The 16,644-nt window shown below is 39.9% G+C and overlaps 1 protein-coding gene across 5 annotated transcripts in view; it reads left to right on the top strand.

Annotated features, from left to right (window-relative positions):
- PIG-V (phosphatidylinositol glycan anchor biosynthesis class V) overlaps positions 1–16,644 on the top strand; it is a 160,285-nt gene that overhangs the window by 46,535 nt on the left and 97,106 nt on the right. For all 5 annotated transcript variants that reach the window (XM_071690960.1, XM_071690957.1, XM_071690959.1 and 2 more), the window contains 3 exons: positions 7,037–7,647; positions 7,902–8,046; positions 12,875–13,033. In XM_071690960.1, coding sequence (XP_071547061.1) covers positions 7,037–7,647; positions 7,902–8,046; positions 12,875–13,033 — 915 coding nt within the window. The remainder of the gene's footprint in view (positions 1–7,036; positions 7,648–7,901; positions 8,047–12,874; positions 13,034–16,644) is intronic.

Genomic DNA, 16,644 nt, shown 5'->3' with positions numbered 1-16,644 from the left:
TGAAATTATATGGGAGGGTATTGATTGAGAGTGTGAAGGCATGTACAGAGCATCAGATTCGGGAAGATCAGTGTGGTTTCAGAAGTGGTAAAGGATGTGTGAATCAGGTGTTTGCTTTAAAAAATGTATGTGAGAAATACTTAGAAAAGCAAATGGCTTTGTATATAGCATTTATGGATTGGGAGAAGGCATATGATAGAGTTGATAGAGTCGCTCTGTGGAAGGTATTAAGAATATATGGTGTGGGAGGTAAGTTGTTAGAGGTGAAAAGTTTTTATCGAGGATGTAAGGCATGTGTAAGTGTAGGAAGAGAGGAAAGTGATTGGTTCTCAGTGAATGTTGGTTTGCAGCAGGGGTGCATGATGTCTCAAGGGTTGTTTAATTTGTTTATGGATGGGGTTGTTAGGGAGGTGAATGCAAGAGTTTTGGAAAGAGGGGCAAGTATGAAGTCTGTTGGGGATGAGAGAGCTTCGGAAGTGAGTCAGTTGTTGTTCGCTGATGATACAGCACTGGTGGCTGATTCATGTGAGAAACTGCAGAAGCTGGTGACTGAGTTTAGTGAAGTGTGTGAAAGAAGAAAGCTGAGAGTAAATGTGAATAAGAGCATGGTTATTAGGTACAGTAGGGTTGAGGGTCAAGTCAATTGGGAGGTGAGTTTGAATGGAGAAAAACTGGAGGAAGTGAAGTGTTTTAGATATCTGGGAGTGGATTTGGCAGCAGATGGACCCATGGAAGCAGAAGTGAATCATAGGGTGGGGGAGGGGGCGAAAGTTCAGAGAGCGTTGAAGAATGTGTGGAAGTCGAGAACATTATCTCGGAAAGCAAAAGTGGGTGTGTTTGAAGGAATGGTGGTTCCAACAATGTTGTATGGTTGCGAGGCGTGGGCTATGGATAGAATTGTGTGGAGGAGGATGGATGTGCTGGAGGTGAGGTGTTTGAGGACAATGTGTGGTGTGAGGTGGTTTGATCGAGTAAGTAACGTAAGGGTAAGAGAGATGTGTGGAAATAAAAAGAGTGTGGTTGAGAGAGCAGAAGAGGGTGTTTTGAAATGGTTTGGGCACATGGAGAGAATGAGTGAGGAAAGATTGACTAAGAGGATATATGTGTCGAAGGTGGAGGGAACGAGGAGAAGTGGGAGACCAAATTGGAGGTGGAAAGATGGAGTGAAAAAGATTTTGTGTGATCGGGGCCTGAACATGCAGGAGGGTGAAAGGAGGGCAAGGAATAGAGTGAATTGGATCGATGTGGTATACCGGGGTTGACGTGCTGTCAGTGGGTTGAATCAGGGCATGTGAAGCGTCTGGGGTAAACCATGGAAAGCTGTGTAGGTATGTATATTTGCGTGTGTGGACGTATGTATATACATGTGTATGGGGGTGGGTTGGGCCATTTCTTTCGTCTGTTTCCTTGCGCTACCTCGCAAACGCGGGAGACAGCGACAAAAAAAAAAAAAATATCTTTCTTTTCTTTCATATTATTTGCCATTTCCTTTGTTTGAGAGGTAGCTTTAAGAACAGAGGACTGGGCCTTCAAGAGAATATTCTCACCTGGCCCCCTTCTCTGTTCCTTCTTTTGGAAAATTTAAAAAGAAAAAGAGAGGGGAGGATTTCCAGCCCCTCGCTCCCTCCCTTTTCTGTTGTGTTCTACAACACGCAGGGAATACGTGGGAAGTATTCTTTCTCCCCTATCCCCTATATGTGTATGTGTATGTGGGTGGTTGATCCTTTCTTCATCTGTTTTCCTTGTGCTACCTCACTGACATGAAGTAGCGTCAAGAGGAGAGGACTGAGCCTCAGAGGGAATATCATCACTTGGCCCCTTTCTCTGTTCCTCGTTTTTGGAAAAGTAAAAATAGAACGGGAGGATTTCCAGCCCCCTTCTCCCTCCCCTTTTATTTTAGTCACCTTCTATGACACACAAGGAATATATGGGAGGTATTCTTTCTCCCCTACCCCAGATATATATATTATGAAGGTGTATTAAATATGTTTGATGAACAAGTGGCAGATATAGGGTGTTTTGGTCAAGGTGGTGTGCGAAGTGAGAGGGGTCAGAGAGAATGGTTTGGTAAACAGAGAGGAGGTAGCGAAAGCTTTGCGGAAAATGAAATCTGGCAAGGTGGTGGATTTGGATGGTACTGCAGTGGAATTTATTAAAAAAGAGGGTGACTCTATTGTTGGCTGGTTGGTGAAAATATCCAATGTATGTATGATTCATGGTGGAGTGCCTGAGGATTGGCAGAATACATTCATAGTGCCATTGTATAAAGGCAGAAGGGATAAAGGTGAGTGTTCAAATTACAAAGGCATAAGTTTGTTGAGTATACCTGTGAAATTATATAGAAGGGTATTGATTGAGAGGGTGAAGACATGTACAGAGCATCAGATTTGGGAAGAGCGGTGTGGTTTCAGAAGTGGTAGAGGATGTGTGGATCAGATGTATGCTTTGAAGAATGTATGTGAGAAATACTAAGAAAAACAAATGGATTTGTATGTAGCATTTATGGATCTGGAGAGGGTATGTGATAGAGTTGATAGAGATGCTCTATGGAAGGTATTAAGAGTATACAGTGTGGGAGGTAAGTTGCTAGAAGCAGTGAAAAGTTTTTATCAAGGATGAAAGGCATGTGTATGAGTAGGAAGAGAGAATATTAATTGGTTCTCAGTGAATGTTGGTATGTGGCTGCAGTGTGTAATGTCTCCATAGTTGTTTAATTTCTTTATGGATGGGATTGTGAGAAAGGTGAATGCAAGAGTTTTGGAGAGAGGGGCAAGTACACAGTCTGTTTTGGACGAAAGGGCTTGGGAAGCGAGCCATTTGTTGTTTGCTAATGATACAGCGCTGGTGGCTAATTTGGGTGAGAAACTGCAGAAGCTGGTGACTGAGTTTGGTAAAGTATGTGAAAGAAGAAAGCTGAGAGTAAATGTGAATAAGAGCAAGGTTATTTGGTCCAGTAGGATTGAGGGACAAGTCAATTGGGAGGTAAGTTTGAATGGAGAAAAACTGGAGGAAATGAAGTGTTTTAGATATCTGGGAGTGAATTTAGGAGCGGATGGAATCAGGAAAGCGGAAGTGAGTCACAGGGTGGGGGAGGGGCGAAGGTTCTGGGAGAGTGGAAGAATGTTTGGAAGGCGAGAACGTTATCTCGGAGAGCAAAAATGGGTATGTTTGAAGGAATAGTGGTTCCAACAATGTTATATGGTTGTGAGGCATGAGCTATAGATAGGGTTGTGCAGAGAAGGTTCGATGTGTTGGAAGTGAGATGTTTGAGGACAGTATGTGCTGTGAGGTGGTTTGATTAAGTAATGAAAGGGTAAGAGAGATTTGTGGTAATAAAAAGAATGTGGTTGAGAGAGCAGAAATGGGTATAGTGAAATGGTTTGGTCACATGGAGAGAATTAGTGAGGAATGATTGACAGAGAGGATATATGTGTCAGAGGTGGAGGGAATGAGGAGAAGTGGGAGACCAACTTGGAGGTGGAAGGATGGAGTGAAAAAGATTTTGAGTGATTGGGGCCTGAACATGCAGGAAGGTGGAAGGCAGGGCAAGGAATAGAGTGAATTGGAACGATGTGGTATACCGGGGTCGACGTGCTGTCAGTGGGTTGAATCAGGGCATGTGAAGCGTCTGGGGTAAACCATGGAAAGCTGTGTAGGTATGTATATTTGCGTGTGTGGACGTATGTATATACATGTGTATGGGGGTGGGTTGGGCCATTTCTTTCGTCTGTTTCCTTGCGCTACCTCGCAAACGCGGGAGACAGCGACAAAAAAAAAAAAAATATCTTTCTTTTCTTTCATATTATTTGCCATTTCCTTTGTTTGAGAGGTAGCTTTAAGAACAGAGGACTGGGCCTTCAAGAGAATATTCTCACCTGGCCCCCTTCTCTGTTCCTTCTTTTGGAAAATTTAAAAAGAAAAAGAGAGGGGAGGATTTCCAGCCCCTCGCTCCCTCCCTTTTTAGTTGTGTTCTACAACACGCAGGGAATACGTGGGAAGTATTCTTTCTCCCCTATCCCCTATATGTGTGTGTGTATGTGGGTGGTTGATCCTTTCTTCATCTGTTTTCCTTGTGCTACCTCACTGACATGAAGTAGCGTCAAGAGGAGAGGACTGAGCCTCAGAGGGAATATCATCACTTGGCCCCTTTCTCTGTTCCTCGTTTTTGGAAAAGTAAAAATAGAACGGGAGGATTTCCAGCCCCCTTCTCCCTCCCCTTTTATTTTAGTCACCTTCTATGACACACAAGGAATATATGGGAGGTATTCTTTCTCCCCTACCCCAGATATATATATTATGAAGGTGTATTAAATATGTTTGATGAACAAGTGGCAGATATAGGGTGTTTTGGTCAAGGTGGTGTGCGAAGTGAGAGGGGTCAGAGAGAATGGTTTGGTAAACAGAGAGGAGGTAGCGAAAGCTTTGCGGAAAATGAAATCTGGCAAGGTGGTGGATTTGGATGGTACTGCAGTGGAATTTATTAAAAAAGAGGGTGACTCTATTGTTGGCTGGTTGGTGAAAATATCCAATGTATGTATGATTCATGGTGGAGTGCCTGAGGATTGGCAGAATACATTCATAGTGCCATTGTATAAAGGCAGAAGGGATAAAGGTGAGTGTTCAAATTACAAAGGCATAAGTTTGTTGAGTATACCTGTGAAATTATATAGAAGGGTATTGATTGAGAGGGTGAAGACATGTACAGAGCATCAGATTTGGGAAGAGCGGTGTGGTTTCAGAAGTGGTAGAGGATGTGTGGATCAGATGTATGCTTTGAAGAATGTATGTGAGAAATACTAAGAAAAACAAATGGATTTGTATGTAGCATTTATGGATCTGGAGAGGGTATGTGATAGAGTTGATAGAGATGCTCTATGGAAGGTATTAAGAGTATACAGTGTGGGAGGTAAGTTGCTAGAAGCAGTGAAAAGTTTTTATCAAGGATGAAAGGCATGTGTATGAGTAGGAAGAGAGAAAAGTAATTGGTTCTCAGTGAATGTTGGTATGTGGCTGCAGTGTGTAATGTCTCCATAGTTGTTTAATTTCTTTATGGATGGGATTGTGAGAAAGGTGAATGCAAGAGTTTTGGAGAGAGGGGCAAGTACACAGTCTGTTTTGGACGAAAGGGCTTGGGAAGCGAGCCATTTGTTGTTTGCTAATGATACAGCGCTGGTGGCTAATTTGGGTGAGAAACTGCAGAAGCTGGTGACTGAGTTTGGTAAAGTATGTGAAAGAAGAAAGCTGAGAGTAAATGTGAATAAGAGCAAGGTTATTTGGTCCAGTAGGATTGAGGGACAAGTCAATTGGGAGGTAAGTTTGAATGGAGAAAAACTGGAGGAAATGAAGTGTTTTAGATATCTGGGAGTGAATTTAGGAGCGGATGGAATCAGGAAAGCGGAAGTGAGTCACAGGGTGGGGGAGGGGCGAAGGTTCTGGGAGAGTGGAAGAATGTTTGGAAGGCGAGAACGTTATCTCGGAGAGCAAAAATGGGTATGTTTGAAGGAATAGTGGTTCCAACAATGTTATATGGTTGTGAGGCATGAGCTATAGATAGGGTTGTGCAGAGAAGGTTCGATGTGTTGGAAGTGAGATGTTTGAGGACAGTATGTGCTGTGAGGTGGTTTGATTAAGTAATGAAAGGGTAAGAGAGATTTGTGGTAATAAAAAGAATGTGGTTGAGAGAGCAGAAATGGGTATAGTGAAATGGTTTGGTCACATGGAGAGAATTAGTGAGGAATGATTGACAGAGAGGATATATGTGTCAGAGGTGGAGGGAATGAGGAGAAGTGGGAGACCAACTTGGAGGTGGAAGGATGGAGTGAAAAAGATTTTGAGTGATTGGGGCCTGAACATGCAGGAAGGTGGAAGGCATGCAAGGAATAGAGTGAATTGGAACGATGTGGTATACCGGGGTCGACGTATTGTCAGTGGATTGAACCAGGGCAAGTGAAGCGTCTGGGTAAACCATGGAAAGTTTTGTGGGGCCTGGATGTGGAAAGCGAGCTGTGGTTTTGGTGCATTATACATTTCAATGTATACATACATATACATACACAGACATATACATGTACATATTCATACTTGCTGCATTCATTCATTCCCATCGACATCCCTTCATACATGAAATGACACCCCCCTCCCCCCACGCATGTGCAAGGTAGCGCTAGGAAGAGACAACAAAGGCCACATTCGTTCACACTCAGTCTCTAGCTCCCATGTGTAATGCACCGAAACCACAGCTCCCTTTCCACATCCAGGCCCTACAAAACTCTCCATGGTTTACCCCAGATGCTTCACATGCCCTGGTTCAATCCATTGGCAGCATGTCGACCCCAGTATACCACATCATTCCAATTCACTCTATTCCTTGCATGCCTTTCACCCTCCTGTATGTTCAGGCCCTGATCGTTCAAAATCTTTTTCACTCCATCCTTCCACCCCCAATTTGGTCTCTCACTTCTCCTCATTCCCTCCACTCTGACACATATATCCTCTCTATCAATCTTTCCTCACTCATTCTCTCCATGTGACCAAACCATTTCAATACACCCTCTTCTGCCCTCTCAAACACACTATTTTTATTACCACACATCTCTCTTACCCTTTCATTACTTACTCGATCAAACCACCTCACACCACATATTGTCCTCAAACATCTCTTTTCCAACACATCCACCCTCCTCCTGCCCAAGTTATAAGTTCCATACTGAAGATACTGAACTCTTACTCCTTAATTGTCTTGCACTCACCTCACACAGACAAACCTACATCACAATACTTTTTGACCATTCACTGGATGTGGCTAACTTCCTGTGCACTACAGGAATTCCACAGGAGGGATTCCTGAAATAGGAAAGTAAGTAGAGTGTGTATATACTTTTCTTTCTTTTTAGTCTGAGAAATAAGAATGAAACCATTCATTCTTTACATGTTTGGACTTTTAGTTGCTTCACATTAAGGCATTGTGTAGATATAAATGTAGCAGATAGAAAGGTATACTACTCGTTTATTTAACCAACATTTGTTTAATCCACAGACCATATCGAACCTGCTCATACCGGACCACCAAGCAGATGCTTTTGTCTCTCCTGAGGATCCAGAAATACCAGTATCATGGTCAGATCAACTTGTTAAGGCTGTGTTAGGTGGACTGGTGCGCTGGGATGCTCAGTATTTTTTACACATTGCACAGTATGGCTACACTCATGAAAATACTCTTGCCTTCTTCCCACTTTTTCCTCTAGTTGTGCGTTTCATTGCCAGCATTTTAAATCTTCCATTACAATTCTTATTCAACTATTATAGCACTCTTCTTATATCTGCAGTATTATTAAACTTTTATCTTTTTATAAAGACTGCTATTACTTTCCACAAACTGAGTGAAGTAGTGCTTAGGAATGAAGTGCTGGCTTATCGAGCAGCATTACTTTTTTGTGTGAACCCAGCAAGTGTGTTTTTTACTGCCCCTTATTCAGAAGGATTGTTTGCTTTCTTAACTTTCTATGCCTTGTTATTGAATGAGACCAAGAGTACCTCCATTGCTGCCCTACCATTTGGATTAGCCTCTGCAGCAAGATCAAATGGTCTAGTTAATGTTGGATTCATACTCTACAGGAAGCTTCAGGACTGTTCAAATTACTTTTACAAGTAAGTTAGGACTTGACATAAGGTAAACTGAAGTATATTGTATCTCTTCTAAATATGTCTTTTGTATGTAAACAACAATATATCATTTACTACAATCATTAGTATGTTTCATAGTAATATTACATGATCATTTAGACTGTAACTTTACATGATTATTTGAACTCCTGTAAAGGCAAAATTATTTGATGAATATATGGGTAAAGTTGACAGTAACAAAATATGGACCATTTTAAAAAATTTCCTCTTAATTTCAGGATTCGTAATGCAACAACAGAATCTGGTCAACTCTCCCTTTTCTTAGTGTTGATCCTGACTTTCAACTATACGCTCATACCTCTGTTTATTGGTTGCTTCCTTGTCATCCTTCCATTTGCCATCTTCCAGATGTGGTGCTATATTGTAAGTAGTGTAAAATTTTATGTTTTGGAAATACATGTTGAGAAACTGTTGGAAAGTCAACAGGATGTTGTAGAATATGATGATTTGTAAGAAAAATTATTTGATAAAATCTTTATGTTTGGATCAAAAAGGGATGCAGTTAGATTTTCTCTTATACTTACTTAGTTTTGTCTTGGTATTTTCCTCCAGAATATGAAAAAAATCAGAAAGTTTGAAAGTTATAGGGTGAGCATGAATGCTTGAGATTGTAGAATTTATGCACTCGATAAATGTGAATCGAGGTAATGTTTTTTCTTGATTGTTGTTTCTTGCATCAGAGGTAGCTCCAGGAACATATGATGAAAGGTCACATCTGCTTACATCTATTCTTTAGCTGTCATGTGTAATGGCACCTTACAGCTTACATCTGCAGCCAGGCTCCACAGACCTTTCCACGGTTTATCCCAGATGCTTCATGTCAATTCAATCCATTGACAGCACGTCGACCCCTGCATACCATATCGCTCCAATTCACTCTTTCCCTTGTGCACCTTTCACCCTCATTTATTTTCAGCCCTGATCACTCAAGATCTTTTTCACTCCATCCTTCCATCTTCAATTTGGTCTCCCCATTGTCCTTGTTCCTTCTACTTCTAACACATATATCCTTTTTGTCAACCTTTCCTCACTCATCCTCTCTATAGGTCCAAACCATTTTGGCACACCCTCTTCAGCTCTCTCAGCCACACTCTTTTTATTACCACACTTCTCCATTACCCTTTCTTCACTTAGTCAAGCAAACTACCTCACACCTTATTTTGTCCTCAAACATTTTATTTCCAATACATGCACCCTCCTCTGCACAGTCTTATCTATAGCCCATGCCTCACATCCATATGATAATGTTGGGACTACTGTACTTTCGAACATATCCATTTTTGCCCTTCTAGATAGTGATCTCTCTTTCCACGCATTCTTCAGTGCCCCCAGAACCTTTTCCCCTTCACCCACCCTATGACTCACTTCCACTTCCATGATTCCAATCACTATCATGTCCACTTCCAGATATCTAAAATACTTCACTTTCTTTAATTTTTCTCCATTCAGACTCGCACCCCAACTCACCTGTCCCTCAACTCTAATAAATCTAACAACCTTTCTTTTATTTACGTCTTCTCTCTATTCTTGACTTTCTCCTTAAACACACACTTCCAAACTCAGTCACCAACTTTTCCACTTGCACACTCAAATGTGCCACCAGTGCTGTATCATCAGCAAACAAGAACTGACTCACTTCCCAGACCCTCTCATCCTCTGCAGACTGCATACTTATCCCTCTCTCCAAGACTCTCACATTTACCTCTCATCCACCCCATCCATAAAGAAGTTAATCAGCCATGGTGACATCATAAACCCCTGCTGCAGGCCACCCTTCACTTGGAACTGTTCACTCTTTTTTCTTCCTACTCATTCACATGCTTTACACACTTGATAAAAACTTCTCATTGCTTCTAGGAGCTTTTCCCTCACTTTGTATATTCTTTAGACTTTCTATAAGACAGCTCTATCAACCATCAAATTCTTTCTTGAGATCCATAAATGTTACATACAAATCAAGGCAAATTATGATATAGAAATTAACTTCAAAGAATGTCAAGCAGGATAAAGGTACTGAGGATTGGAAATCTTTCATTTGCCACTTCTGAATGCTATTACCTGCAAGGATAGGTAGTGGAGCTGATGTTGAAATGTTTGAGAATTAAAGTACAACACTAAGGATATATTTGCTTAGAGGAAAATCCATGTTTACAAATGATAGACATGGGTAAAGAGAAATAACATGACAATTAAGGAATTTAAGCCATTTTAAGTGATTTTTTAAGAGACTTAAAAAGAGTATTGTTATTCAAAACTCATCAGAAAAATAATAATTGGGTTGCATTACATTACATTCAACCTTGGTTTGGTAAGAAATGCCTTAATGGATGATGTACACCTAATTTTTATTGCTAGATCAGCATGCTTTTCTAGATCAATTAAAAACTCAACTAGAGGAACACACATTCTTGATCTTTTCCCCATCAGTGACATAAACTTAATCAACTCTTGTGAAATTGACAAAAGTTTGTCAAACAGTGATCACAATTTGATTAGATTAGAGATGAATTTGAATTATGAAATAAATGACAACAAACTCTTGAACCCAGATTACAGTTGAGCAAATTTTGAAAACATTAGACACGAAATTTGCGGCACTAATTGGACAAAACTTCTTGACATTTACACATTAGAGGAAATGTGGAATAATTCTAAAAACACATTACTCAAGATTGAAAATAAACAAATTCGATGAATCACAGAGAATTTGCAATATTTCAGAACCATCATGGATGAATAGGAGAATAGGACTAATTTGCCAAAAGAAGGAAACTTATAAGAAACTCAAATCACTGGGAACCAATGAAAATCACAAGGAATTGATCAAAATCTTAAGAGAGAAAGAAGGTCATATGACAGTGTAAGTGCAATGAAGAAAAAAGAATTTCCTTGAAAGTTAAGAATAATCCTAAGGAATTCTTCAAATATATAAGGCAAAGGAAGACAGTAAAAGAATGGATTGGACCATTATGAAATGAACATGACACACTAACTACTGATGACGAGGAAATGGCTACCATACTAAATTATTATTTTAACTCTGTATTCACAATTGAAGAAACATCTCAAATACTGCAACCAATGAAAATGTTTCAAGGATCTGACGAAGAAAACTTGAAGGTAAGAGAAATAAAGAACTCTGAAGTACATAGATAACCTAGACTAATTAAATCCTAACAAATCCAATGGCTTGGATAACTTAGCTCCAAGATTTTTAGAGGAGGTCAGGAGACAGCTGATATACCCCATAACAATAATATTCAACAAATCTCTATTGGATGGTCATGTGCCAACTGATAAAACTAGAAATGTTACTCCTATATATAAAAAAGGAGACAAAAAGTGTGCCTTTAACTAGTGCCCAATTAGCCTTACATCAGTGATAGGTGAAATGATGGAAAAAATAATACTAGATAAAGTTGTCATGTTTGTAGAACACAAAATTATATCAGACAATCAACACGGCATATGCAACAGAAGGCCCTGCCTGAAGAATTTGCTGGAAATCTTTAATGTTATTTATTAGAACTGGGATAAAAATTACCATCTGATGTAGTATATTTAGATTTCCAAAAGGCTTTCAATAAAGCACCTCGCAAGATACTTTTACATAAACTTAAAGCACACAGAATCAATGAAGAACTCTATACAAGGATCAGAGACTGGCTTACCAGAAGAAAGCAGTGTTTAGTGTTAAACTGCAAGGCCTCAGATTGGCTAGACATAACAAGTGGTGTGCCATAGGGTTTGGTCCAAGGCCGAATGCTTTTCATAATATACATTAATGACCTAGAACTCAGTCTCATATCTAAGATCTCCAAATTTGCTGATGATACTAAACTAGGAGGTAGAGCTGTAGACAGGCAGGATTGCAAAATGATTCAAAGAGTGGTCAGACAAATGGCAAATGAAGTTTAATGTAGACAAGTGTAGAGTTATGTACTTTGGGGACAAGAATATACGGTACGACTACAAACTTCGGAAACTCTCTAAACTAAGTAAATGAAGGGAAGGACCTTGCAGTTGTCATTAGCTACAATCTGAATACACTAAACAGTGTCAAGCAGTGAGTAAAAAAGGCAACCAAATGTTAGGTTTTATAGCCAGGAACATAGATTACAAGACACCAAAAACAATTCTCACACTTTATAATTCTCTAATAAGACCATATCTTGAATAGCAGTCAAGTTTTGGTCCCCAAACTATAAGAAGGATGAGGACAAATTAGAGCAAGTACAAAGATGCGCAACAAAATTGATCCCATCCCTTAGAAATCCAGCATACGAAGAGGCTAAAATGATTGGATCTCTTCTCCCTTAAAAAACGTAGACTTCATGGTGACTCAATCCAAGTGTTTAAAATTCTGAATAAGTTTGATAAAGTAAATCATGAACATCTTTTCAAAATACTAAAAAATATGGCTTCCAGGGCAAATGGAACAAAACTCGAAGCTTAAAGCTGTAGTACAGATGAGAAAAAGTTTTTTCCAATAGGCGTGTTGAACACTGGAATAAGTTTACCATCAGACATAATAAATGCTTGGATGAAATACCTATAAATGCTAAGACTGTAGATACCTATAAGTTCAGGAATACTCTGAGAAAAACACCAGGAATAAACCATAGAAATGAGAGTGAAAGGCTTATGTGCAGCAGCTCGGAGTCAGTAATAGCTTAAAAAACTGCTGAGTAGAATTACATTTTCATTTTATTATTTTTTTTATACCAGACAACCCAGCCATGGGCTAATCAAGCCTCTGCTGTCTGTCTTTCACATGTAAACTGTAATTATGGGCCAATCAAGCCTCCTGCTGTCTGTCTTTCTCATGTAAACTTCTGTAATTATATGTCTTTGGTTTGGCCATCCTGCTTTCAACATAACTTCCATGTACAGTGCTGCTCAGAGTATTTGTAGAAAGTTATGCATAACTTGCCAAGTTGCACAACATGTACAGTGAGATTTGCAGCAACAACCAGCTTGGAGGACCAGGCCCTAACCAAGGGAGCTTGGTCGCAGTGCAAGCTCCAGAGTTAGAGGCACTGCTCTAAAATATTTTGATGGTACATGTTAGGGAAGGTAAGTACCAATATCCTGTAAGTAGACAGAACAGCATTTTGATTAAAGCTTATTTAATTGTTTAGGATTTATTGTTAAGCAAAATGTCTTCTTATGCGTCTCTTCTACCTCTCAGATGTATTGTGGTGAAGAAGGCAGTTCTCCATCCCTTGCTCCTCATCTTGAGATGTTTGTGCGATCTAACTTCCTCCATTCCCCCGATCTTGGTGAAGCTGAGTGGTGCTATAGCTTTCCTCCATTAGCATATTCTCATGTACAGGATAAGTATTGGGAGGTATGTTGATCCTTGTTTTCTCAGTTCAAAAAGGAAGAGTGTATTTTATTTTGAAAATGTATTTACAAAATAAAATCTGATTTACTGAAGTACTTCACAGCTAATAAATGCTTATCTGTAAGGTCTGAAAACCAGTGAGGTTTCATAATTCTAAAATTTGACATTCATTTCACTGGCATTTGTATACAGAAAAAAAATGGTATGAAAATAATTTGATTGTTTTACAAACGTAACTCAGTAGATCTGCAAGGCAAATCAATTCTGTTAGATTTTTGTGAATTTGTAATGGTGAAAATTAATTTGCAGTAATATCATTGACAAGATAGAGATAGGTTTGAAATTTCCAGTGTTTGAATCATGTATTCAGAAAGGGGTGAAGGATGAAAAGTGTGAGCATTGAAGAACAGCTGTATTTTTGGAACATCATTATTTGAAGTAAATGTCCCATTGCAGCGTGACTTATGAATCGAAACTTTGGCAGAGCAAAATTAGTAATAAGTGAACTACATCAGTGATCTAGATGTATGAAAAGAGGATAAAAAAGAAAAAAGATTTACAAATTATCAAACAAACTAAACAGCAACATATGTGTTATCATGATAATTAGGTAGATATATGATATGATAATTTGGAAGATGCTTATTCTGGGTAGACTATGGACTTTAGTCCAACATATAAAAGAGTAAACAATCTTTTTTTAAGGTAGATGCAATAGCATGAGCAACTGTATGCCTTTCTCATTACCATCTTATACCTGCAACATATATATGTATATGTTGGCAGTAGAGGGTATAACTAGTGTGCATGGGGTGTTCAGTGTTGTAATGGAAATGGGGAAGAGCATGTAGATTTGTGTGCTGAAAAAGGACTGGTGATTGGGAATATCTGGTTTAAAAAGAGCGATATACATAAGTATGTTAGTAGGAGAGATGGCCAATGAGTGTTATTGGATTACATGTTAATTGATAGGTGTGTGAAAGAGAGGCTTTTGGATGTTAATGTGCTGAGAGGAGCACCTGAAGGGATGTCTGATCATTATCTTGTGGAGTTGAAGATTTGTAGAGGGTTTTCAGAAAAGAAGAGAGAATGTTGGAATGAAGAGAGTGGTGAGAGTAAGTGATCTTGGAGAGGAGACTTGTGTGAGGAAGTACCAGGAGAGATTGAGTGCAAAATGGCAAAAGGTGAGAGCAAATGACGTAAGGTGAGTGGGGGAGGAATGGATGTATTTAGGGAAGCAGTGATGGCTTGTGCAAAAGATGCTTGTGGCATGAGAAAGGTGGGGGGTGTGCAGATTAGAAAGGGTAGTGAGTGGTGGGATGAAGTAAGAAGTGAAAGAGAAGAGAGAGGCATTTGGACAATTTTTGCAGAGATGTATAAAAGAAAGAGGCAGGAGGTCAACAGAAAGGTGCAAGAGGTGAAAAAAAGTACAAATGAGAGTTGGGGTGAGAGAGTATAATTAGATTTTAAGGAGAATAAAAAGATGTTTTGAAAGGAGGTAAATAAAGTGCATAAGAGAACAAATGGGAACATTACTGAAGGGGGCTAATGGGGAGGTAATAAAAAGTAGTGGGGAAGTGAGGAGATGGAGTGAGTATTTTGAAGGTTTGTTGAATGTGTTTGATGATAGAATGGCAGATATAGCATGTCTTGGTTGAGGTTTGTGTGCGAAGTGAGAAGGTCAGGAGAATGGTTTGGTAAACAGAGAAGAGGTAGTGAAAGCTTTGCGGAAGATGAAAGCTGGCAAGGCAGCAGATTTCAGTGGTATTGCATTGGAATTTATAAAAAAAAAGGGGGTGACTGTGTTGTTAATTGGTTGGTAAGGATATTCAATGTACATATGGTTCATGGTGAAGTGCCTGAGAATTGTTGGAATGCATACATAGTGCCATTGTACAAAGGCAAAGGGGATAAAGGTGAATGTTCAAATTACAGAGGTATAAGTTTGTTGAGTATTCCTGGGAAATTATATGGGAGGGTATTGATTGAGAGGGTAAAGGAATTTACAGAGCATCAGATTGGGGAAGAGCAATGAGGTTTCAGAAGTGGTAGAGGATGTGTGGATCAGGTGTTTGCTTAGAAACACTTAGAAAAACAGATGGATTTGTATGTGGCATTTATGGATCTGGAGAAGGCATATGATAGGGTTGATAGAGATGCTTTGTGGAAGGTATTAAGAGCATATGGTGTGGGAAGTAAGTTGCTAGAAGCAGTGAAAAGTTTTTACCAAGGATGTAAGGCATAAGTACAAGTAGGAAGAGAGGAAAGTGATTGGTTCTTAGTGAATGTCGGTTTGCGGCAGGGGTGCATGATGTCTCTATGGTTGTTTAATTTGTTTATGGATGGGGTGGTTAGGGAGGTGAATGCAAGGGTTTTGGAAAGAGGGGCAAGTATGCAGTCTGTTGTGGATGAGAGAGCTTGGGAAGTGAGTCAGTTGTTGTTCGCTGATGATACAGTGCTGGTGGCTGATTTGGGTGAGAAACTGCAGAAGCTGGTGACTGAGTTTGGAAAAGTGTGTGAAAGAAGAAAGCTGAGAGTAAATGTGAGTAAGAGCAAGGTTATTAGGTTCAGTAGGGTTGAGGACAAGTCAATTGGGAGGTAAGGTTGAATAGAAAAAACTGGAGGAAGTGAAGTGTTTTAGATATCTGGGAGTGGATTTGGCAGCAGATGGAACCATGGAAGCAGAAGTGAATTATAGAGTGGGGGAGGGGGCAAAAATTCTGGGAACCTTGAAGAATGTGTGGAAGTTGAGAGCATTATCTCGGAAAGCAAAAATGGGTATGTTTGAAGGAATAGTGGTTCCATCAATGTTGTATGGTTGCGAGATGTGGGCTATGGATAGAGTCGTGCGCAGGAGGGTGGATGTGCTGGAAATGAGATGTTTGAGGACAATATGTGGTGTGAGGTGGTTTGATCGAGTAAGTAATAATAGGGTAAGAGAGATGTGTGGTAATAAAAAGAGTGTGGTTGAGAGAGCAGAAGAGGGTATTTTGAAATGGTTTGGTCACATGGAGAGAATGAGTGAGGAAAGACTGACCAAGAGGATATATGTGTCAGAGGTGGAGGGAACGAGAAGTGGGAGACCAAATTGGAGGTGGAAAGATGGAGTGAAAAAGATTTTGAGTGATTGGGGCCTGAACATGCAGGAGGGTAAAAGGCGTGCAAGGAATAGAGTGAATTGGAACGATGTAGTATACCGGGGTCGATGTGCTGTCAATGAATTGAACCAGGGCATGTGAAGCGTCTGGGGTAAACCATGGAAAGTTCTGTGGGGCCTAGATGTGGAAAGGGGGCTGTGGTTTTGGTGCATTATTACATGACAGCTAGAGACTGAGTGTGAATGAATGGGGCCTTTGTTGTCTTTTCCCAGCGCTACCTCGCACACATGAGGGGGAGGGGGTTGTTATTCCATGTGTGGCGAGATGGCGATGGGAATGAATAAAGGCAGATAGTATGAATCATGTACATGTGTATATATGTATATGTCTGTGTGTATATATATGTATACATTGAGATGTAGAGGTATGTATATTTGTGTGTGTGGACGTGTATGTATATACATGTGTATGTGGGTGGGTTAGGCCATTCTTTCATCTGTTTCCTTGTGCTACCTT

This window comes from Panulirus ornatus, chromosome 49, assembly GCF_036320965.1.
Source record: "Panulirus ornatus isolate Po-2019 chromosome 49, ASM3632096v1, whole genome shotgun sequence".
In the NCBI taxonomy this organism is placed as follows: domain Eukaryota; kingdom Metazoa; phylum Arthropoda; class Malacostraca; order Decapoda; family Palinuridae; genus Panulirus; species Panulirus ornatus.
Note: the sequence above shows the minus strand (reverse complement) of the source record. Positions and strands in the feature narration are given on the sequence as shown.